The 21,429-nt window shown below is 55.8% G+C and overlaps 2 protein-coding genes across 2 annotated transcripts in view; one reads left to right on the top strand and one right to left on the bottom strand.

The window, feature by feature from the left end:
* Positions 1-4,702, top strand: part of LOC117867677 (maestro heat-like repeat-containing protein family member 2A) — a 14,331-nt gene extending 9,629 nt beyond the window's left edge. The window contains exons 13-18 of the mRNA XM_034752898.1: positions 428-610; positions 824-979; positions 1,642-1,779; positions 2,132-2,234; positions 2,642-2,707; positions 3,366-4,702. Of these exons, the coding sequence (XP_034608789.1) occupies positions 428-610; positions 824-979; positions 1,642-1,779; positions 2,132-2,234; positions 2,642-2,707; positions 3,366-3,604 (885 nt within the window). The 3' untranslated portion in view covers positions 3,605-4,702. The remainder of the gene's footprint in view (positions 1-427; positions 611-823; positions 980-1,641; positions 1,780-2,131; positions 2,235-2,641; positions 2,708-3,365) is intronic.
* A 5,533-nt stretch (positions 4,703-10,235) lies between these two features.
* On the bottom strand, positions 10,236-19,791 carry TRIM50 (tripartite motif containing 50). Its single transcript, XM_034752951.1, has 6 exons — positions 19,338-19,791; positions 15,372-15,467; positions 13,885-14,115; positions 13,297-13,319; positions 12,655-12,779; positions 10,236-12,260 (listed from the first exon to the last, which is right to left on the bottom strand). Exons 1-6 carry the CDS (start codon positions 19,740-19,742, stop codon positions 11,650-11,652), a joined length of 1,491 nt encoding a protein of 496 aa, XP_034608842.1. The 5' UTR covers positions 19,743-19,791; the 3' UTR covers positions 10,236-11,649.
* Between the last annotated feature and the right edge of the window lie 1,638 nt (positions 19,792-21,429).

Here is a 21,429-nt window from a genome sequence, read left to right on the forward strand (position 1 = left end):
CCCCCCCCAGCCGGACCCTCCCCATCACATATCATCCTTCACTCACCTGGCCCCCCAGCCGAGCCCTCCCCATCACATATCACCCCCAACTCACCCAGCCCCCCCAGTCGACCCCTCCCCATCACATATCACCCTCCACTCACCCGGCCCCCCAGCCGACCCCTCCTGACTGCACCCCCCAACTCACCTAACCCCTCCGGCCGGCCCCTCCCCTCCCCACCGCACAGCCCCCCCACTCACCCGGCCCCCCAGCCGACCCCTCCCGACTGCACTCCCAACTCACCCAGCCCCCCCAGCCGGATCCTCCCCACCGCACAGCCCCCCCACTCACCTGGCCCTCCAGCTGCCCCCTTCCCATCACATTCTGCCCCCCACTCACCCGGCCCCGGGGGGCACTGGCGTGTGTCTGATAGTTGGGTCCCATCAGGTGAAGACGCACAGGCAGCTCCTGCTGGACACCCTGCGCCGCCCCCTTGCTGAGCCCAGCAGCCCCCAGGTCGTGGGCGAGAGCATGCGGGCCCTGACCAAGACGCTGGGGCAGTTGAGCGAGAGCGACGTGGGCCGCCTCTCCCAGCCCCTGGCCGCGCAGGCCCGGGCTCACTTCCCACACGTGAGTCACCCCGGGGCATGGACAGAGCTCTCCCCCTGCACCCCCAGAGCAGGGGCTCGGAACCGTCCCCATTGCCCGGTTCCCCCGGCCAGCTCCAGCTCTCCAGGCACAGGACCTGGGAGCAGTGGGCGCTCGCTGCCCCTCCCCTGGGGCTGCCGTTGCCCAGCCGCTCTCGGGCGTGCCACTGAGCCTGCCCTCTGCTCCCTGCGGCAGGAGGACAGCGCCGTGCGCGCGGCAGCATTTGGCCTGTTCGGGGCCCTGGCCGGCTCGGCCCAGCAGAAGCACCGGCAGCTCTTCGCAGGGGAAGTGAGGAGCAGCTGGGCCGCTCTGATGCTCCATCAGCGGGACCCGAGCCCCGAGGCAGCCACGGTGAGATGCAGGGAGAGCCCCCGCCGGGCCTGATCCTGAGACGCGCCCAGACAGGGACAGAGCCCCCCGCCGGGCCTGATCCTGAGACGCCGGCGCAGAGTCACTGACAGGGACACAACCCCCCCGCCGGGCCTGATCCTGAGACGCGGGCGCAGACAGGGAGAAGGCCCCATCTCAACCTGCTCGCACTGTTTTGCCAAGGAGGGAGGCTGAAAAGTGATGGGCGATCCTGGGCCAAGTGCTCCCCTCAGAGGAACCCCTGTGATCTGGGGGTCATTGGGAGCAGAACTGAGGGTGCATTGAGGGGGGCTGGATGGGGCTTTGGGGGCACCTGGGTGTATCCCATTGGAGGGGGGTCACAAGTCTGTCCGTGGTGGGGCACTCCCTTTAGGCTACATGGGGGTGCACACGTAGGAGTCCAGTTACTCCACCCATGATGTGCCAGTGTGGGGGCTGGGCCTCTCCAGCCCAGGGCAGCTCCTTAGCCCCGTCCATGCTAGGGTGGGGTGAGTGACCCCCTCCCAAGGGGGTTGTGCAGGGGTCACTGTGTAGCGGATCCCCGTCCCAGCAGGGTCCCCACACCCACTGTCTGGAATCGGCTGGGCAGTGGAGAGCTCTGTCCCTGTGGATGGGGCCCTGACTCACCCCCTCTCTGCTTCCAGGCCTGCTACACTGCCTTCCAGGCGTGCGCCCCGTTCCTAGGCCTCACGGGGCTCGAGGGAGCCTTTGACAGCGGGCTCCTGACAGGCGCCTCCGGGGAGAGGCACAGACACTTGATGGGACACGTCTGCAAACAGCTGGTGAGAGCTGCTGAGGCTGGGCCATTCTCTGTGACTGCTTTAGACCCCAGAGCGGGATAGCCCATGGGGGCCCAGGCTGACCCCTTCCTCCCTCCTGCTCATCCCCTTGCTAAGGGCCCCAGGAGCAGCTCCGAGAGGCAGGCTCTGGGCACATCCCTGTGTCATGGGAGCTCAGGGCTCTACCGCTCTGTCGTTAGGATTTAGCCTCCCCAGCCCCAGGCAGGGTTTGGTCTGATTTCCCCAGCCCCCGCCTCTCCCCCTCATTCCCAGGATCAGGCTGTGGTGAGCGGGTGGGGCTGACGTCTCTAGGTCAGGAGGAAATCATGCCATCTCTGTTGCTGGTCCCTCCTAGGCCCAGAAGGACCCTGCGCTGCTGGAGAGTCTCGTCACTGAGACCAGCCTGCACCTCCACAGCCGCTGGGAGGGGATCAGACTGGCAGCAGCCAAGCTGGCAGGTGAGACGGTGCCCAGTGATCAGCACCCCGATGGCGACAGGGAACAGGGTGGAGTGACCCTGCCCTCGTGGCCAGGTTGCAGCTCCGGAGCCAGCCCCACGAGGGTGGTGGTGTGATTCCAGGGAAAGCCGGGAGACGGGTCCAAGACAGAGCCATTCATCTGACCCCTTTTGAATGCCGTGGGAGGGTCTGATTTGAACCCCTGGCTCTGAATCGGCCCCTGTGGCTTGGGCCCAGGCTGTCTCCAGCCCCAGGAGGTGCCATGTTATGGTTCTGGTCCAGACAGTCTCCTGAGAACAGCCATTCTCGTGAGCCCCTGGACCAAAGCCTAGGGCCTGGGTGCAAGGTGTCAGGAACCCACCCTGCCTTGCAGTGCCTTGGGACAACATGCTCCTCTGTGTCTCCAGGGATCCTTGCAGAGAACATGGAGGCCCAGCATGTCCAGCAGCTGGATCTGGGAACGCTTCTGTGCTGTAAGTGCCCCAGGGCACCCCCAGCCAGCTAGGGGGGAGGGATAGCTCAGTGGTTTGAGCATTGGCCTGCTAACCCCAGGGTTGTGGGTTCAGTCCTTGAGGGGGCCACTTATAGGGATTTGGGGCAAAATCAGTACTTGGTTCTGCTAGTGAAGGCAGGGAGCTGGACTTGATGATCTTTCAAGGTCCCTTCCAGTTCTAGGAGATGGGATATCTCCATTAATTAAAGTTCCAGCCCAAGGAGCCACCCACCAGGGCCCATCCAGCTGGCACAGAGCAGAGGGGGCAAACGCCACAAGAACTGCTGATGCCGAGGGCCACTTGCAGCAGAGTGAATGGGGAACAATGCCCTTGGGTCATGGGGCAGCTGGCAGGTGAGCGTGGCTGGAAGCACACGGGCTGGGCAGTGGGGGCCAAACCCCCACTCCCAGTGGGACAGCGTGTCCAGCCTCAGCAAGCGACGCCAGTGAGCTGGGCTGGCACTGCCATTGCGCACACAAACAGACCCAGGACTGAGGGAAATACACCTGGTGCTGTCAGTGCCTGGTCCGCGTGCTGGGGGCTCAGCCCATGGTCAGTGTGGTCCTTGCCCCAGGGATCTGTGTTGCTGCATGGTGCAGGCATCTCATCCCAAAGGGGTTTCTCTTCCTCCCCTCAGCTCTCCGAGCGCTGCATGGTGACCCCAGCACTGCTGTCGAGATTGCTGCGGCAGAAGCCGTCAGCACCATCAGCCAGAAGCAGCGGGTCGCCCTGCAGGAGCCAGGTCCCAGCCACACGGCCCCCAGAGGCCAAGGGAGGCTGCTCTTTGTGGGGAAGCTCTTCAGGAGGAAGGGGAAGCGGAGACCCCTGGCAGGGCCCCTCGACACTGCAGAGTCAGAGAGCGTCTCCAGCAGCTGATGTCGGAAGGAGATGGGTGCTGCTGGCAGAGCAGAGGATCGGGACCTTTGGAGCCACGTTCCCCTCTCTCAAGGGGCTCTGGACATTGATGTGTATATATGTGTATAAATTCTGTGCCTTTCCAGCCCTGGTCTGGGCTTTGCTATCTCAGAGTCTGAGTCCAGGGCCCCAGTCAGTCCCAGCCCCGAGTCAGCAGGAGCTGGGAGCGTGGGCAGCTCACAGACTGGGCTGCTGAAGGCACAGGGGCCATAAATATGGGAACGATGGGGAATATCCCCTGGCACAATTGAATGCCCATGGGGTGAGATGGCGGCTGGGTGGTGCTATTGGCCAGGGGAGTCGCAGGCCGGCCTGTGCCAGGAGAGGAGGTTGTGATTTGGTCCAGGCTTTTTATCTGGAGAGTTTCCCTCCTCCCTTACCTTTCCCTGCTCTCCTGGGTGAAGTCCAGCTCCTGCCATGGCCTTGAAATGCTGCTCCGGGTAGGACAGTGCTGTTGCGTGGGGGAGCGCCATGGAATTCCATAGGGGGATTCTTTGCTACTTCCAGGCTCCAGGGTTTGCTTATTTGACCTGATAAAAGCTCCTTTGAGGCTGTTCTTTTAAACCCCAAACCCCTCTAAAGAGACTCTCTCAGCCTCCCTTCTCCCACACCGTCTCCCAGCCTACTCCCACCCTATCAGGCTACCAGAGGTTAGCAGAGGCCACCAGCACTGCCTTGCTCTGCTGTGATGGAGAGAGAAGCGAGCTTCACGGCCCTTAGGGCCTAGGAGACATTTTGACCTGGAAAAGGCTAGTGTTAGGTGCTGCATGTAACCCTGGCTCTCCGTGCGCATCTGTCCCTGTGGCTGGCTCACAGCGAGAGCAGCCGCCTGCTCCTTCCGGCTAAAGAAGGGCAGGACTGGAAGGGACCTCGAGAGGTCATCTAGTCCAGTCCCCTGCACTCAAGACAGGACTTAGTATTATTCTAGGCCATCCCTGACAGGTGTTTGTCCAACCTGCTCTTAAAAACCTCCAGTGTCGAGATTCCACAACCAACCGTGGCAATTTGTTCCTGTGCTTAACTACCAAGACAGGAAGTTTTCCCTAGTGTCCAACCTAAACTTCCTTGGCTGCAATTTAAGCCCATTGCTTGTCCTATCCTCAAACTTTAACAAGAACAATTTTTCTCCCTCCTCCTTGTAACAATTTTTATGTACTTGAAAACTGTTATCATGTCCCCCCTCAGTCTTCTCTTTTCCAGACTAAACAACCCAATTTTTCAATCTTCCCTCATAGGTCATATTTTCTAGTGTTATCGAAATGTTGGGTCCACCTAGCTGAGAGCCAGTAACAGCCAGACAGGGATAAGGAAAAGGTTGCTTTATTCTGCAGAGGAAAGGAGAGCTTTGCACCTTGGTACAAAAACTTTAACTTATACAAAAGCTAAAGATTTTTTATACACTTAAACACAGGCCCTGGTTGTGTAAACATTTGATTGGTGGTTAACAGACCCTGTACTTTTGCTATCTGGTCAGTGAAAACCAGTTTGGGACCAGCTCCAACTACCTCAAGGCCTTGAAAGGGAAGACAGTTGAACAGTTCAGGCTACTGTGTACTTGAGGTGTCTGCTTCCCCCTAATGGCCGCTGGCTGCCATAACGGCTGCTAGCTGTTAAGGGGTGGGGGGGAGGGACACTGCTGACTGTCACACTAGCACTTTAATCATTTTTGTTGCTCTCCTCTGGACTTTCTCCAATTTGTCCACATCTTTCCCAAAATGTGGTGCCCAGAACTGGACACAATACTCCAGCTGAGGCCGTATCAGCGCCGAGTAGAGCGAAGAATTACTTCTCCTGTCTTGCTTACAACACTCCTGCTAATACATCCCAGAACGGTTTGATTTTTTTGCGATTTTGTTACATAGTTGACTCATATTTCGCTTGTGATCCACTATGACCCACAGATCTCTTTCCTCAGTACTCCTTCCTAGGCAGTCACTTCCTGGGACCTATTCTAGGTCCCAGCCTGCGGTGGTCTTTGCATGTTATTCTTCTGCAGAGACGTTAAACTTCCGAGAGTACATGAGAGTCCAGCCTTGGTTTGCCCCAACAACAGGGCCTTTAACTTTCAAAACAATAAGCTAAAAAGCCATTGTATGGTGCCTCTCTAATGGGCTCACGGGACTGTGTGATGGTCTGTACTATTATGGTCACCACGTTTACAAGACTGTAATAAATGTTGTGCAAAGTAAGCCTTGTGAGGTATCATTTGAAAACTCATAATCTGCTGAACATTAGTGTTCCGGTGAAATACGTGATGGGGGGATGTAAATAAGAAACAGGGGAGATGTAAACAGGAACAGCTGTTCTGACAGCACAGCAGTATAAAAGGCTAGAGAATTAAGGAGCCACAGCTGTTCAACAGTCCAGATATCAGAGACCGTTCAGTGCAGCGGAGGAGGCAGCTTGGAAAAGGAACCACACCTGAATATTGCAGCTGGATCATGGAGCGAAGCTGTAGGTATGTGAGTAGTCACTCCCCACGTGAGACTGGGCTCTGCTCAGGTTCAAAGCTTTGGCAGACAGTGCTTTCCCCTTACAGTGTGTTCCCAGCACAATCATTGGTTCAGCCAAGCACTGAGGCGGCAGCCCTGGGGGAGTTTATTGCAGGTGTCTGGGAGGTGTCCGCTCATTGAGTGGGACTGGAAAGGACCTTCCTGCAGACTGATAATATATGCACTCCAAGATGTGCCCTGAGCCCCAGTCTACCATCCAAGGCTACAGAAAAGTCTGGTTAAAAATAAAGCTACATGCAGTTACCCTGCTGTGGGGGTGGGAGGGAACAGGCTGTGCCACAATCCCTGCACTCAGGAACAATATGGATTGGATGCTCCAGCTGTTGAGAAAGCAATTTACTGCAAAGCAAACAGATGTAAGCTGTTCTCCAGTGTGATTAGATGTTGATAGATGTTTGGCTGTGTGTGCGTGTTCCCTCTGTGTGCTGTCCCAGCCCTGCGCAGACAGCTGGCACGGCAGACTTTGAGCAAATCACCCAATGACCACAAGATCCGTTAAGGTACGAAGGCATCCAGACAGGTTTATTGTTGACAAAGCCTGGTATTAGTATCCCGCAGACTCTACCGGACCACTAATACATGTATGCCTGTAATAATGTACCAGCTCAGTGAACGGTGGGACTTTCCGTTCCTCTCTAAGGCCAGACAAAGATACTCCCTCTGATATACATCTTTATACCCCAATACAAATAAGTTAGTACTGCCCCTCTGACATAGTTAGTTACCGCCCCCGATGTGGATAGTTCTTACCCATTACCTTGTACATGTTGGTTCGATCAAACATCTTTTTATGTACTGTCATCCTGACCTTATCTTTTAGGAGGGGTCAGTGTGTTCCTGTTATCCTTGGGGAATGGTTTTGTACCATCCTTGATATCGGGATGTTCTGGTACCACTGGATATCGGGATGTGTTTGTGTGAGCACTCTGTGACTGGCACTTCTTAGGAATGTGTATTTCTGCAATATCAGCCTTGTTCTTGCCAGATTCTGTGAGCAGGTCCTGCCTCATACCAGGCCTCTGATACAAGGGCGTTTGTCAGGCTCTCTTCCTACTACATCTAGGATTTAGGCCAAAGCAATCGAGCACGTGAGCCACTGAGTCAGGCTGGCCCTGCTGACCCATGTTCCAGGCCTGTGCGCAGGGCTGGGGCTGGGGTTTAAATGGGGACTTGTTCCTTTTCCAGTTCCCCTACCCTCCTCCTTAGGGAGCGTGCCGTGGTCAGGTTTGGAATCCGGGCTGGTCACATACTGTGAGCTCCTGTTGTCGTGACGCGGTCACCCTTTGCCCTGGCTCTGAGGCAGGGTGGAATGTGCTGGCTGGATCTCGGGGTGCTGTTTACAGTATTGACTCCGCATTTGCTGTGTTGATCCCACCGTGGCAGAGTGACATTTTGGCACCTGGTCTTGCTGCCTTATTGCTGTGGAATTTTGATGCCACTTCCTCCCCACTATGTGGTGATGACCCCATGACCCCTCCCATGCGGCATCGCGCTGGGTTTCGAGGACATGTCATCTCGTGGCGTCACAGCAATAGTTTGATGCCGCCACATGAAGACGTTTTGGGGATCACATTTGGATCACCCGGGGACTGAAACGGGTGCCCCAGCTCTTCTCCATAGAGCCCCAGTGAGTATAATGTGACCCAAATCCAGGTGGCTGGGCCCGGCCTTACAGCTCCCCATGTATCTGAAGCCTGAACGTGGCAGCGGCCGCAGGAGCAGCGAAATCTTGTGTTGATCCAAATCCAATGGATAGTCTGTGCCTGTGTTTGTCAGGAACACGCCTGGGAGCCAGGAAAGCAGGAAATAAGGGAGCTAAAGAATGAGCGACAACGGTGCCCCTGTGACGCTGGGTCACTGATGCCCCATGAAGGAGAGAGTGCAGGGGTATCGCCACACCAAAGGGCGGGGGCACAAGGCATCAGCAGGGGGTTGAGGGAAGGACCCATTAACTCTGAGCAGCGCTGCCAGGATTCGCACTATTCTTGTCTTGTGATTTGGGTCCATTTTTTCCAGGCTCCTCGTGGTGAGGGGAGACGCTGCAGGTGCCTCAGTTACCCTGGCTCAGCTGTTGGCAGTTCCAGCCCCTGGACCGAGGTGAAATCCCGCTCCCTGCAGAGGCAAGCCGCCATGGCCGGCCCCCATCCCTGTGATAAGGGGGGTGGGGTATGTAATCCAGGGAAGTGGAAAGGCAGGGGAAGGAGTAGGAGAGGTGTAGGGGGCAGGCACTGGAGCCTACCTGTTTGGAGGTGGGTAGAGAGGATGGGACTTCCTGGGCTAGAAGGAGAGCGCTGGAGGGCCTGCTGCTAGGGTCTGGGAGGTGGGGATGGGAAGCTGCGGAGGGCTGATGTTTTGCTGGGGGGAAAGGAGGGGGACTGTTGTGTTGCAGAGGGCATAAGGGCAGCCTGGCCTCAGCTGGGGGGGGGAGCCACTGGTGTGGGGGCTGGGAGAGATGGGAGGGAATGGGGGAGGCTAAGACAGGAGCCCTAGGGAAGGGGGAGGGAATGAGTCCCAGGTTGGGACATTTCAACCAACAAGAAGCTGCCCTGAGTGCCTGACAGGAGCCTCCTCCAATGGGAGGCTTCCCATGGAGCAGGGGGGAAAGCCGGGGGGAAGCTGTGCTGGGGGGTGTGGCTGTGTAAGGGGCAGTCACCCCCCCCAACACACACACACACAGTGCCCAGAGCCATGGAGTGGGGGGCAGGAGGCTGCAGCCAGGGAGGGGGAAACGGGGTTCTCTAAGCTGCCTAGGCAGAGAGGGAGATCAGAGCCCCCTGGGGGCAGTGCCCCTGCCCCCATGCTCAGGGTTGGGGCGGGATAGGATCTTGGGAGTAGTCACTGCCCTGAGAGGGAAGGGCTAGGTTAGTCAGGACCCCCCACCCCTCAGTCCTGGGCACCCCAGGTACCCCGGGGGGATTGGGATCCCCCAGTGCTGGGCTGGCCCAGGTACCCTGGGGGTGGGGTTGGGGTTTGGTATCCGGGGGGCTGGTATTCCTCAATGTTGGGCAGGCCCATGTACCCGGAGGGGATTGGGGTCCCCCAGTGCCAGGCAGGCCCAGTACCCAGGAGGAGTGTGTGGGGTGGGGACAGATTTAATTCCACCAGCCCTGCTGCGAACATGCTTCACACACACTGGCGGCCTCAATTTAGACAGCAGAAATGGGGGCTAATGCTTCTCCCCAGCAACACCTGAGGGGTGACGGTGGCTATTGGAACAGCAGGCAGAGGCCCCACCTCCTTCCCACCTCCAAAGACACCTTCGAGGGAAGTCAGGCAGCAAGGACAGAGGACAGAGAGGTTAATTAGCTTCTCTCCAAACACTAATCCCCTTTGGCTCTCCCTCAGCTCTCCAAACAAACTCCCTTCTACAGGACAAGTAGACTGTGCTGGGCCGAGTTAACCCACTAACCTCAGTCTCAGGGTTGGTCTCTGCCTAGCCTCTCCGCCTCAGCTGGTAGCACTTACTGTGTTAGAGAGAATAAATGCTTATAGCTTGGCTATGCCGCCAGTGAGAAATACGATCGCCCTCTGCGAGGATTTGAAGTCCAAACACCAAAGATGGAGAGTGGCACAAGGCCCTGTATGTAGAAAGGATGGGACAAAACTAAGGAAGGAGAATTGAGGCTTAATATCACAAAAACCTTCCTGACAGTGAGATGTGTCTAGCATGGAGCAGCTTCCTCCAGGGAAGTTGTGGCACCCCATCATTTACCCATTAATGGCTGGGTAAAAGCACTTGTGAATGTTCTGTAAAAGCAATTCTATGTCAGGTCTAGGGCTGGGACTGAAACACATGACAAGCCTGTTACCATAGAAATCCGAGGTGGGGGGAAAAAAACTAGGCTGGAATATTCCCATCACCACCACCTGATTTCTATGACAAACTTGTGACATATTTCATCCTCCGTCTGAGCAGTGCCACACTGCTGATTATGTCATTCGCTAGGCCCTTGCATCTTCCATTTGTCCCACTGATGTTGTTGCATGTTCCCCGAGTTCCTCTGAAGTTGGGGACCCTGTGGATGACTGTTTCCCCCTTCAGGGACTATGTGACAGTGAACACAAGGGACACAAAGGAATTTCTAAATCAATCACCTTTTACTCACAGATAAAGCACTAGACATCTACAGATCTATGGAAACTAACACAAACCTACAAGCAGAATTTTTTCCCCAGTGTTCACACCACTCACAGAGCTCTTTGGGTTTTGATCATTCCTTTCAGGGTCCCAGGACCCTCCTTTCCTTCGCTCCCCTACCTGCCACCCCTTGTACAGCCTTGCCTTCTGGGCCTGATAGCCTCTCAGAAATTGCTGATGGGAGAGGCTTCCTTTTGTAATGTCCCAGTGCCCCCCATCAGGTGACTCTCCTCAGTGGCTTCAAGTCCCTGTCAGTTGATACATTACTTGATTACAAGCCCACCTGGGAGCTCTGGTTCCCCTAAGAAGTAGGCTGCTCGCTGTCCTAAGGTGCTTCCATTTGATGGGAGAACCACCAGGTTAACCACTCTCGTTGCTCTGTGTTAGCCATGTGCTAACACTTCCAGCAATCCCAGTCCAAGACGCAGATAAAAAGACAACAGTGAAGATACGCTTACACTCAAAATGGCATTCATAAGCTGGTGTTTGTAGTTTGATTTAGACATGTACAGACTTAACTAATCCATCACACCGGATTCACTCCCTGCAGACACACAGGGGGATCTGCCCCACTGTGGATTTCTGATGTTTGGGGGAAGCCTCCCTAGCAAGGGCACATAGGCAACCCATACTAATGCTGGGTGGCTGTTTAATGCCAGCCAGCCGCTAAGCGATGTGCAGTGATGCCCCACGTCAGGTCACCTGGGACGGAATGAACTCGGGGCTCTTGATTTGAAAGCATGAGCTAAAGGGCGCCTGGGTTGAGTAGTGGACTTGGGAGATCCTAGAGGCTATACAAGGACATATGCATGTGGGCCTTGGTACACTGTGATAAGGGGAACAGTCGGGTTGGGGAGGGAGAACAGGTTTGTTTAAGGAGCAGCTGACACTCCATGCAAAGGTCTGACCACTGACGGAGACAATTCTGTCTTGGCTGGTTGGATTCTGTCTCATCCTCTCTAATTCTGCACAGCTGGGGCCCTGTGCATGGGGGCAGGACACTTCTCTCTGTGCCCGCTGCTCCGGCATGATCCTCAGCCTGAGACGCAGGCATCAGTCCCCAGCAGTCATTATGGTGCCGCACACAGGAGTCTGGATGGGGAATAGGCGGCAGAGACAGGTGGAAAACAGCCGTGGGGATGGGTCCAAATGGCAGCGATCAGGTCCAAATTCCCCCGAGAGTGGGGGTGGGAGGCTGGTTTGGTTCATGCCCATCTCTGCTCTTAAGGGATAAAGATCCTGTTTTCCCAACCCTGAGGCTTGAATGGCAGAGCCCTCCCCAGCTGGGCAGCACAGCTCAGAGAGCTCTGACAATCCCCAAACGGTGGGGAGGGTGGGGGGCTCTGGGTGGAGACCTAGAGCTTTGTGGGCTCCGGTGGGTCCAGGCTGCTGTCGGGAGCCTGTGTGTCTCGAATCATGGCGGGCGTAGGCAACACAATGGGCAGGGCATTGGTGCCCCGCTCGTGCCAGCACATGTCTAGGATGGGGTAGAGCTTGCCCTGGAACTCCGCCTGGAAGGTGTAGATGGGGATGAGCTCGTCGGGGCTGTCGGCGTTGTAGAAGGTCAGCTCGCCCTTCTCGTAGTGCAGGTAGACGCCGATGCGCTGGGGCCGGGCCGTGAGCGGCAGCGCGGTGCGGGGGTTGTTGAAGGCCTCGTAGACCTTTCCTTCCTTCAGGCCGATGAGCCACACGCCGTGCTCGGGAGACTTGTGCAGCTTGCCCTTGCGGCTAGCTGTGCCCTTGATGATGCCCAGGCGCCAGTGGCTCTTGGTGCCTACGATCACCTCCCAGTAGTGCTTGCCCCAGGAGAAGCCCTTGTTGGCCAGGATGCAGTTGCTGGAGTCAAAGCGCTCAGGGATGCTGCCCCGGCGCTGGTAGAGGAGCTTGCTCTGCACCACGGTGTTGTCCTTGGTCAGCTCCAGCAGCGGGTGTCCTGTCACCGGGTCCAGCTTCAGTGTCTCTGGGGCTAAGGAAACACATGGCAATCAGAAGAACTACAGGACGGCAGACCCAAGTGGCTAGGCCCAGGTGAACCCTGAGCAGCTGTGTGGGTTGGACCAGGACCAGGAGAGCCCTGAGCAGAGAGGCAGGCCTGGCCAGGTGCAAGGAACCCTGGGAGAGCCCCGAGCAGCCTAATGGGCCCGATCCAGTAGAGCTGGTCTTGTCCCCAGGCAGCGCCCCGCCTAGGCTCTCGCATAGCCAGGAGAGTGACCCATGCAAAGCTTTGCGTGGCACATGCCTGAGCAGCCCTGCGTGTGTCGGACAGCGTGGTGCATGCCAGAGGGAGCATATGCACTTGACCGTAGGTACACGCGTACCCTGAACACGCTGCAGGGGAATTACTGTGGGCTGTGCAGTACCTGGCAGGACTCTGCGGAGCAGACGTTTCCATACTGTCATCTTGATGTCATCTTGGTGGAAACCTGGCTTAAAGGAGATGGCGCTGAAGGTCCCTTCAGCTGGGTGCTGGGGGAGAAACTCTGACCTGGAGGGAAAGACACTCCCATGCAGTGGGGTTTAGTGAGAACATTTCCGGGCCCGGCTTCTCTCCCCGTTGCCCACACCTGGCAGAACTCAGAGTCTCCCTGGCTGCGCTAGCCTCCATCTGTGAGCTGGACGCCGGGCAGTGGGTGCTCGGCAGCCCCCAGGGCATGGGCACTAAGCCGTGCCAGATGGACGGGGTGTGGGCACTACGTCACTCCTTTCTAGGAAAGTGGAGACCACGGGAGCAGAAAGCCTGGTGCCTCGCTGCCAGGCTCTTGCAGCACTGGAGATGCTGCCACACCACTGGCATGGAGAAGGGGTGCAAACTGCAGCTGGCATGGGCACAGCCCTTGCTCACCACTAGAGTTGGGGCCAAGCCCTCAATGCCTCCTGCTCCCCCCATGAAAGGGCCCTCGCCGTAACCACTCCTAGGAAACATTTCCCCTTGGTGGGTTCTAGCCATCCTGGCTGCCCAATGGCTCGAAGGAGGGTCCCAAGGGCAGAGGGTAAGTGCTCACCTGGAGGGGAATGAGCCGTAGTTCTGTAAAACACAACACACACAAAGGCAGAGTTAGCACTGACAGCCTCAGCCCCGGGGAACGCTGCAGAGGATTCCTGGCCAGCACTCTCACCCACTCTCCATCTGACCCTGGCACCAGCAAAGGGCTCCTCTCACTGCCACCTCCGCTTCCCACCCGTGCAGGGAGGGTCAGTGGAAGCCGCACAGACTGGGGACAGGGTGTCTCTGGCAGCCAGGATGGGGCTGAGGGCACAGGGATGAGAGGAATCAATTGCCAGGTGGAGAGAGGCTGGAGAGGGTGCCATAGAGCCACAGTTTGTCTAGGCTACTCCGCCATGGGCAGGCATGGCACAGTGCCCGTCTCTTGGCTCTCCAAGGCGGCTGCATGGAGGTATCTGGCTCTCCCCTCTCTTGGGGGAAATCTGGCTTTCTGCTTCCCAGGGAGGGAGCATGGGGAGATCTGGCTGTCTGCTCTCCCCGCAGGGTGCATGGGGTGCCTCTATCTGTTTCCCAGGTTGCCTTGTGGGGTATAGGGCCGTCTCCTCTCCAGAGTTTCCATGGTCATTCCCCTGGCAGAGGGACTCACCCGGATGAAATCCAGCTGACTTTCATTGTTGAGTTTCTCCAGCGAGCTCTCCATCTCCTGCAGCTTGTGCAGGGCGTCTGACGTCTGCGTGACCTGGGACTCAATGGAGGCAATGAGGTGGCCAGCCTTCCTCTCAATGCTCCCCAGGAAGCTGGCCTTCTCCTCGTCAATGTATCGGTGCAATTCCTGGAACTCCTTCCGGATCACCCACTTGAAGACGTCGGACTCATTCTGCAGGGGGACAGCATGTTCTAGGAGCCAGAGGAAAATACCAGGACAAGGCGCGGGGTGGCCTTGCCCGCTCCCTGCTTAGCACAACTCAGTCATTCCACTGGCTTACAGGGTGTTATCCCCAGTGCAGACCATGGGCCAACTGCAGCCCACCTGCCTTCTACAGCAGGGCACACGCCCTCCAGAAGAGCCCAGTGGCTAGATCCCTCACCTGCATGTGGGAGATCCAGGCGAACGGCTAGTGGCTGTTCTGGGGTCAGTGGATCTCTCTTTCTTCGGGACATTTTTTGAAAGTTCCTTGCCTTGGTTTTGTCCCGAAACAGAATGAAACCAGATGCAGAAACTGCCGTTTATTTTTTTCACAAAATGGAGCTCTTGTTTTGTGGCCACTCCGACTGCTTAGACCATGGAAATCAGCCCAAAGCTGACTTCCCCTGGCAGGGCAAACATGCCCTCAAGCTATCAGTATTGATCTTGTTGGAGAGCTCGTTCTGGCCAGGATATTTTACACTGGTTATCTCACTTTCAAGGACACTGGGTCAAACCAGCTCTGAACAATGACTTGCCCAGCCTGTCTGTACGCCTGCCAGGAGGTTCAGAGCCACGAGAGATGCCCCCCCTCACCCCTTTGAAAAGCAGGGCTATTTTTAGACCACGCTTTGTGAAGAACAACAACCCCCCTCCTCTGCTAGCAACAGAAAGCAAGCGTCAAACTGTAGGGCTGGAAGGGATCTCAAGAGGTCATCTACTCCTTCCCCCTGGGCTGGGGCAGGCCCGGGTAACCCTAGCCCAGCCCCGGGAAGCAAGACACTTAGTCACTTGCTTCTCGCCCAGCAGGCAGAGGCCATGGGACCAAGGAGGCTCTGGCATGGTGTGGATTGGTGGGCTGGGACTTGGGGAGGGATGGGAGAACCCCTCCCGGTGTGGGGCAGAGGGCACTCTGGGATTTTATTATTATTTAACATTGATATGGCTGGAGTGCCTAATGGCCAATCAGGCCAGGGTCCACTGTGCAAGGCGCTGTACAAACAGATAGCAATGACAGTCCCTGCCCTGAGGAGCTTACAGGCTAAAACAAGACATTACAGGGGGATGAGAAACAAGCTGGCCGGGGTGGGAAAGATGGCGTAAGACAACTAATAGGATGTGTGCAATCCATAGCCAATCGGGAGCAGTAATCGCAACAGGGGCTGCTCCCGGGGTGGGCCCCAGGAGATTCCCAGGCACGGGCTCCTCTCACAGCTCCCTGCACTCACTGCGATCCGGGTTTTATTGTTAACCAGCTTGCTGATGTGTTCATCCAGCTTCCTCTTGTGTTGCTGGACCTCCGTTATCAGCACTGACAGCTCCTCCTGGGAAGGCAGAACATCCTCCTGTTAGTCTGGAGTCTCTATTGCACCCAAGGGAGTAGCCAGGTTGCAGTCACCTGACAGGGTTTGGCTCTGGGCCCCACACCCCCCCATCTGTGCAGGCCAGCCTGGCCCTGAAGGGAATTAGCTCTCCTGGGGTCAGTCATACTTCATGTTCCCTTGATCACTGGCTTCCCCCCATGGACTACAGGGCACGATGAGACCATGTTCTCCTAGGCTCCATGGGGAATTCATTTATCATTCTTTTTCCATCCTGCCTGAGCTCACCTCTAGGCCTCTTTAGTGTTGTGTTACCTCGCTATTGTTAACCCTAGCAGCTGGGCCAAATTCAGAACTGGGTAATTATGTTCTGTCCATCTAAGATTCTCCCTGTGGGCTCATTTGACATCTAAATTGCTATGCACTGTTAAACGGTTGCTGAATTCCACCCTAGAGGTGGCTGCATTTGAGTGGTGAGCGAACTGGTGTTGTATAGCAAATGCAAAAACCACACAACTCTTGCAAGGTTAAGCTTGCACAAACACTCTAAGAGTCTGGAAATGCAAAAGTTTAGGGTCCAAGGGCTACATTCATTGGGCTATTTAGCATGTTCTGTGTGTTATATGGGATACAATTTACAACATAAACAGAACTATGTTAAACTACCTATTTAAAAGGACATCATCAGCTTGAAACCTCCTCAGTTTAAAAACATGAGTTAAAAGCAGTTTCAGGTATGACACCTGCCCCCGAGTCTCCCAGCCAATGGTTGTGGTTGAACAATCACATTTCCCTATTTTGCAAATTCCTTTTTTTTTTTTTTGGGTGGACACCAGAGTTAACCACGACCAACTGACATGCTGTGAAATACGACAGTACACCTCTACCCCAATATAACGCTGTCCTCAGGAGGCAAAAAATCTTACTGCATTATAGGTGAAACCGCGTTATATCGAACTTGCTTTGATCCGCTGGAGCGCGCAGCCCTGCCGCCCCGGAGCGTTGCTTTACCGCGTTATATCCAAATTCGTGTTACATCGGGTCACGTTATATCGGGGTAGAGGTGTACTTATCTACACAGAGTCTGTCTAGACTAGGAAAGGATTCTAGGTTACAATACAACCAGCTAACATGATAGTAAGATATTAATAACCTGTGTCTACACTTGGTGGTAAGTGGTGTTTCAAATCATGTTACCCAACTCAATTTTAAAAGCACCTTTTTTCCTGGCCAAGACAAACCCTGAACATCGAACATTGTTTTAGTTGGTAAGTGTTCTGTCTAGCACAATAACGGGGAATAACTGGTGGGGTGGTAGCACTGCAGAAAAGGATTGGGGGTTACAGTAGGCCACAAACTGAATATAAGCCAGTGTGATGCAATTGAGAAAAAGGCTAAAATAAGTCTGGGGTGTATTAACAAAAATGTCCTACGTAAAACATTGAAGGTAATTGTTCTGCTCTACTCGGCACTGGTGAGGCCTCAGCTGGAGTCCTGTGTCCAGGTTTGGAAGCCGCACTTTAAGAAAGATGTGGACAAAGTCCAGAGGAGAGCAACAAAAACGATTAGAGATTTAGAGAACCTGACCTCTGAGGAAAGGTTAAAAAGGTTGGGTGTGTTCAGGCTTGAGAAAAGTAGACTGACAGGGGACCTGACAACAGGGCTGTTACAGAGGACAGTGATCAATTATTCTCTGTGTCCACTGAAGGTAGGACAAGAGGCAATGGGCTTAGGGTGACCAGACAGCAAACGTGAAAAATCGGGACAGGGAGTGGGGGGTAAGAAAAGGACTCTATAAAATCGGGACATCTGGTCACCCTACATGGGCTTAATCTGCAGCAAGGGAGATTTAGGTTAGCTATTAGGAAAAACTTTCTAGCTACAAGGATAGTTCGCTCTGGAATCGGCTTCCAGGGGAGGTTGTGGAATCCCTGTCATTGGAGGTTTTGAAGAAGTCTGGCAAACAGTGGCCAGGGCTGGTCTAGGTTTACTTGGTCCTGCCTCAGAGCAGGGGGAAGGGCTAGATGACCTCCTGAGGCCGCTCCAGTCCTACTGTGTTAGATTGGATCAGTGTAGGCAGGCCCATTATCTCACTCTGATTTGCAATTTGTTTAGTGTGAGTGTTAATCCCTGTTCCAAACTATGAATAAAGTTAAAAACAAGCATAGCGTGAATCCCTGTGTCCTTCCTCTAACCTGGTCAGTGGTCATTGCTCATTGCCCTTTCTGGGTGATGAGGTGGAGAACGATTTGGGGGTGTAGCCAGAGTGACCAGCGTGACACTGATTCAAATGCCACCAGTGAGTGGGTTCTTTTGCAGTAACTGCGTCCCTGTGCTCTGCACCGATGCTGGTTATGATTCCTCATTTTCACTGGGGTGAGCAGCCGGGACCCAGAAAAGCCTTGAAGCAGGTATCCCAGATCAGCACAGAGTCAGGGAGAGGAGAGTTGGCCCTAGTCAAGGTTCTAGTTCTGTCGCAGGCCAGACACACCCCACTTCTGAACAGGGCCCCGACTCCGGGCAGGATACACTTCTCTTGCCTCCCACCCCCTATCTGGTGTCAGGAGCAGAAGGGAGCAGGGGCTGAGGCTGCGAGTTTCCATGTACTGGCTGCCACATGATCTGCTGGGTGCTGGTTACATCAACAGCTCGGAGCCCATTGTTTGCCTTGCAGCCTAGCCTAGCAGAGCGCTGTGTCCCAGCTTCCCTGCTGCCTTATCTCAGCTCTTATCAGCCCCCACTTTTCCAAAGGGCTTTGAACAGTGGAGATGAAAGGCCCTCCAGCACCCCCGCCCTCCCATGCCTCCTGCACTCCCTCGCAGGCAAACATTAACCCTTGCGGCCCCGGGGAGCTGGCTCAATGTTGTTATCCCTGGTTCCCAGAGCGGGAAAGCAAGCCAAGCAGACTGAAGGATTTGCTCAAGGTGACAGATGGAGCCAGTCACTGTCCGCCGTGGGGCTGGAACAGAGGAGCCAGCCCTGCGATCGGATCACTAGGCCATCCAGTGAGTACATCTGCGCTGGAGTCAAGGAGACAGAGCAGGCACAGAGCCTGCGAGGCCTTTTCCAGGCTGGGCTCTGAGATGTTTAATTGATACTAGAGGCGGGCCTGAGCTGTGATCAGGGTCTCGCTTTCCCCAAAGTCTGGGGCATCCCGAACGGGATGGTAGGTTCTAGTCCAGCTCAGGGCTGCACAGAGATTCTGCTAATAAATTAGGGGCCTAAGCAATTGGTTTGCAGAAGCTTTTCCCTGGTCTATTGATCCTTCCAATAGTAGTGTTAATGGTTGGAGTCTCTGCTCCAATGCTACTGGGTCAAAGCTCACTTGAGCCTCAACGCAGGATGGGTCCAGGGACACACTGATGATGGGATATAAGGCCTCACGCCGAGGGTGCGTGTGGGACTGCGGCACACTGAGGCGCAGCCGAGCCGGCTCAGATCTAGCCAGGTCAAAGCTACTTTGAGTAAGAATAGCAGTGAACCCCTGGCAGCACAGCGGGGTCCTGTATGGGCAGGGCTAGCCCATGCAACTGGCTGTGTCGTTACTACTGTTATCCAAGCTAGCTTTGATCACGCCTACTCATGCTGCAATCACACCTCCTGACGGCAGTGCTCAGACCCCGTGGGTTACTGTGGCTGCGGGACAAACCCCAGCGAGCCCGATCCTCCGTCTTGGGGTACTCCCAGTTCCCACACCGGGCTCAGGATTTATTTCAACTACCTGTGCCAGAGCTCTTGTCCCTCTCTCACACCCCCAGCAGGCCTGGCAATCCAATCAGGGGTGCTCCATTGGCTGTGCTTTTATCACCTGTGTCTTTCCCCAACAGGTGCCATGACGCAGTCAGTGCCCATGACCAGCTGCCAGGCGCTTACCTTCATCCGGCTGTATACGGTAGAGACTGGCATGATCTTATGCTGACGGTGAGCCCCAATGATGCCGCACAGCCCACAGATCACCTCTTGGTCCTGCTCACAGAAGAGGCTGAGGGGGTTGTGGTGGACAGGGCAAGACTCCTGGTTGGGATCTGAATCGCCCAGGGTCCGCAGCGCGTCGATGACGCAGGCCAGCGTGACGTTGGGCAGCAAGGTGCTGCAGTCCACAGCTTGGCGGCACACGGGGCACAGGAGCTGCTGGTCCACGTTGCACACCAGGGACCCCACGCAGGACTTGCAGAAGGAGTGCCCGCACTGGAGCATCAGGGGCTCCTTTAAGAGCTCCAGGCAGATGGGGCAGAGCAGCTGGTCCTCCAGCTCACAGACACTCATCTTCCGAGCCATCCTGCAACAGGCGTCTGTCCCGGCACGGTGGCTTGGTCCAGGCTTGGAGGAAGAGCACCTGGGCTGGAAAACACAGAGTTCATGAGAACAGTTCCTAATGTAACAAGCAGGATGCCTCCAGTGGAAATCTGTCACCCACCGGCTGAGGAGCACATCCCTCTGGGGCGTTTAACTGAATAAACCTCCAAACACATCTGTCCACCTAGGATGGGAGATCCCTCCACAGGGAGCACATTCCAGTGGTGCTTGTGATCCACCCTGGCTGCCCACTAGCTTCTGTGTGAGGTGTTAGGTATTGGTTTAACCTATGAAACTGGGAATGGTTTGGGCCCTGCTGACCTTTGAGACCCTGCCCCGCTGCTGGTGTGATCGCAGGACAGCTGTGCTCGGCTCCAGTCGGTGGCTGCCCCATTTACACAGAATAGGGCTGTTCTTGATAAGAGGGCATAGACTGCGCTTATTTCCCCGCTGGGCTGGCCGGAGCCCTATTTGATGACTAGCTGCAAGGCCGATCTGTTTCCCCAGACTTCTGCACGGGATAGAGGGGGAGTGGAGTGGGGTGACCCTGACAGCGGGGACACGTCTTCGTTGGCACTGGGCTCATTTCTATGTCTCTGTTGAATCCTTGGCTCAAATACTGTACGTAGAATCATTGACTCATAGAAGGGTAGGACTGGAAGGGACCTGGAGAGGTCGTCTAGTCCAGTCCCCTGCGCTCACGGTAACATGCGTTAGGAGCATGGGCGGCGGGTGAACTGGCAGTTGGGGGAAGCTAGCCCCTTCCCTTCTCTTTCCGCCCAAGGCCCCTCCCCTTCTGCCCCAGGACCTGCCCCTCTCCTTCCTCCCCCTTCCCCGCTGGAGCCCAGAGCAGCCAATGCCCCCCCACCCAGGACAGCACCCCCGTCCCCTGCCCCGACCCCAACCCCTAGCACCGGGCGGGTGGTGCTGCTGCAGTGCCCTCAACCCCTACACTGAAGCATGGAGCAGGCGGTGCAGCCGCAGGGCCCCTAACCCCAGCCACGGAGCACCAGGCGGGCACCAGCCCTGGCCTCCCCAAGTCCTGTCAGGAGGCCGTCGAGCCCAGCCCCAGCCAGGGCCATGAAAGAGCAGAAACTCACAGGCATTTCTGGGGGCGGAGTGTGGGCAGAGCCACACGATGCTGTTTGGGGAGGTTCAGCCTCCCCCAGCCTATGATACCCACTGCCCATGGTTAGGAGGCCTGGAATTAATGCATGTGAAATATCAAGATGAATGGAGGAATCAATCAAATAAAGAGTCGACGCTCAGGAGACAGGACTATAGAACAACCACCCACAGAAATCCTCTGAGAAAAAACTCACTGATTCATAGCTTTACTGCCCCAAGAGACCATTGTGATCATCCAGTCTGACCTCCTGGAGCACAGGCCAGAGACCTGCCCCACAATCATTCCCAGAGCAGAGCTGTTAGGAAAACATCCAGTCTGGAGTCACAAATTGTCAGTGACGGAGAATCCATCAGGACCCCGGGTAAATTGTTCCAATCCGATACTGAAGCAAAGCTGCGAAATCCAGGTTTGAGACTCACACCCACTCCCTTCTTGAGTCAGGCCTGGGTGGAGGATTTCCCCTTAGACGCTGTGATGTTTCAGGGTATTTAAGGGATATGCACATGCACCATCTCGCTGGAAAACTTGGAATAAATCTAC

Source organism: Trachemys scripta, chromosome 18 (assembly GCF_013100865.1).
Source record: "Trachemys scripta elegans isolate TJP31775 chromosome 18, CAS_Tse_1.0, whole genome shotgun sequence".
NCBI lineage: Eukaryota > Metazoa > Chordata > Testudines > Emydidae > Trachemys > Trachemys scripta.

Coding starts and splice junctions, on each gene's coding strand:
- TRIM50 (XM_034752951.1), bottom strand. CDS start 19,742: ATGGCTCGGAAGATGAGTGTCTGTGAGCTGGAGGACCAGCTGCTCTGC. Junction 15,468..19,337: donor CCGTATACAGCCGGATGAAG/GTAAGCGCCTGG, acceptor CTGCCTTCCCAG/GAGGAGCTGTCAGTGCTGAT. Junction 13,320..13,884: donor GTCAGCTGGATTTCATCCGG/GTGAGTCCCTCT, acceptor TGTGTTTTACAG/AACTACGGCTCATTCCCCTC.